The sequence below is a fragment of the Centruroides sculpturatus genome, unplaced genomic scaffold, assembly GCF_000671375.1.
Source record: "Centruroides sculpturatus isolate CEXI.00-Female unplaced genomic scaffold, Cexi_2.0 scaffold29, whole genome shotgun sequence".
NCBI classification, from domain to species: domain Eukaryota; kingdom Metazoa; phylum Arthropoda; class Arachnida; order Scorpiones; family Buthidae; genus Centruroides; species Centruroides sculpturatus.
The window spans coordinates 1,154,304-1,156,489 of NW_019384296.1; the positions used below are offsets into that span (position 1 = coordinate 1,154,304).

Here is a 2,186-nt window from a genome sequence, read left to right on the forward strand (position 1 = left end):
TATATATATATATTTAATCAGTTAAACGCTCGTTTATTTATTATTTATTTATTTATAGTTCAGTTTATTTATTAATTTCATATTTTAAAATAAATTATTAAATATTGATCTTTTAAACGAAAGATGGCGACACGTGTTACTAAATTTAAAATACTTAATACCTGTATTGATAAAACTTATTATTCTTTTATTTTTAAAAATTTTCATTACTGTCATAGATTTTATTTATTTTTTATTGTGAGAAATTAATATTAAGTTATTAATAATAATTATTATTAAGTAAATGTTGATAAAATATATTTAATCACTGCCATCTATCGGTATATAATTAAATATTAAAACGATTATTAATTACTTTTATAAAATTTATGAAATTTTTTAATACAGCAAAAATAAAAAAACAATTTTATTTATTAAAACGTATATAATTAATAATTTTATTTTCGTTTTTCTTATCTGAAAAGTGAGAAAAAAGTTGTATAAATAGTTTGATCGATGCCATGTTGTGTTCTGATATCAAGTCTCATTGAAATAAAACGTGACTGTCAGAATAACATTGTTTGATAAATTTCGAATAATATTTTTGCTGACAATAAGCGGATATATTTTTATTTATCCGCAAAAATAGCTTCTAAAAATAGTTTATTTAGATCAATATTCGATAGTGCTGACATCTGTTAACAGAAAAATCAAACTGAGGAGGTTTAAAAAAAAAAAAAAATGCGATTTACTTATTGTGTATAATCCGTATCTCATCTCGTACTAATAGAAAAATAATTGAAATTTTATGCTTTGACTGCGTGTAAAATTACAAAAGTATAAGAAGAAAAGATAAAGTAACCGGCATCAATCTTATTCACATAGAATAGATAGACTTATGTAAATGTTACGATAAAGAGTTTATAAAAGGTGATAATGCTTCATATAATGCACGTGTAACGCATTTGTATGCCGAACGATAGATAATCGAAATGGTATTTCTATTTTAAACATTGTCAGCGAAAATAAAGAGAAATATTTTTATATGTTTATAGTTCATTCTTTTGCCGCTAGTCGGCGTCCTGTAATGAGATATTTAAATCTTGATGTCAGCTTTCGCCGTTTGGTGGCAGTATGCGGTGAATTTTAATTCAAATTCCTGAAATACGTTGCCATTTTGAAAATTTCATTATAAAATTTATAAAGTTTTGAGTTTTTTAAAATAAAATTATATTATTATTATTATTAAATTTTAAATATACAAATACCTGTATTTAAAAAAATATATATTCTATTAGGATCTTGTCAAGAAGATGAAGAAAGTAATAAAAGATGGAATGCAGGCCTAGCAAATTCTAAATTAAATTTTCATGAAGGAGTATTGACTTTAAATTATAGTGGTGGGGATATTTGTCATGGAAAGTATTCACGTCATACTATAATAGAATTCAAGTGTGGTAGTGGAGAAGGAAAGCCCATGTTTCAGTTTGAATCTGAAGATTGTACTTATTATTTTATTTGGTCAACATCATTAGCTTGTGAAAACAAAGTAATTTCTTTAAATATTATAATTTAAGATTATCTGTTAATAATTATTTTCAAATAATAATAATATTTTTTTTTGCAGAAACATTGCATAATTTCAAATGGTTCAGAGTCATATGATTTAACACCATTAAGCAAGTCAACTTATACTGTAAATGATTTAACGGGTAAAAATGATTTATATTATTTAAGTGTATGTGATTCAGTCAACATAAATGGAATAGGTTGTCCTCCAGATGCTGGAATTTGCAAAATTAATAAAGTCAATAAATCAGCTACAGTAAGTAAAAGTCTATTTGCTTTATTTTTGTTTATAAATGAAGATTAATAAAAGTTTTAAAAAATTTTAAGAGTCTTGGAATTCCAACATCACCAATGATTGATTTTGAAGGCTATGTAACAATACTTTATCCATTTGGATCATTGTGTGAAAATGGGAAGAAAAAACTGACATCAAGAATTAAATTTATTTGCGATACTTCAACAGAAATGGTAAATATCATAATTGCATTAATGCTTTAAAATATTTAATTTCAATTCTTTGAAGAAGTTTTATTTTTGTTGAATGATTAGATTATATTATTACATGTCAAATGATAATAGTTTTAATTCTTTTAAAACTATTATCATAATTCTTTTGCAATTTTCATAAAGTTTGATGA

The 2,186-nt window shown here is 23.6% G+C and overlaps 1 protein-coding gene across 1 annotated transcript in view; it reads left to right on the forward strand.

The window, feature by feature from the left end:
* The window catches only part of LOC111622166 (cation-independent mannose-6-phosphate receptor-like), a 21,370-nt gene that overhangs the window by 11,102 nt on the left and 8,082 nt on the right, over positions 1 to 2,186 (forward strand). The window contains exons 3-5 of the mRNA XM_023364540.1: positions 1,278 to 1,528; positions 1,607 to 1,804; positions 1,876 to 2,016. Of these exons, the coding sequence (XP_023220308.1) occupies positions 1,278 to 1,528; positions 1,607 to 1,804; positions 1,876 to 2,016 (590 nt within the window). The remainder of the gene's footprint in view (positions 1 to 1,277; positions 1,529 to 1,606; positions 1,805 to 1,875; positions 2,017 to 2,186) is intronic.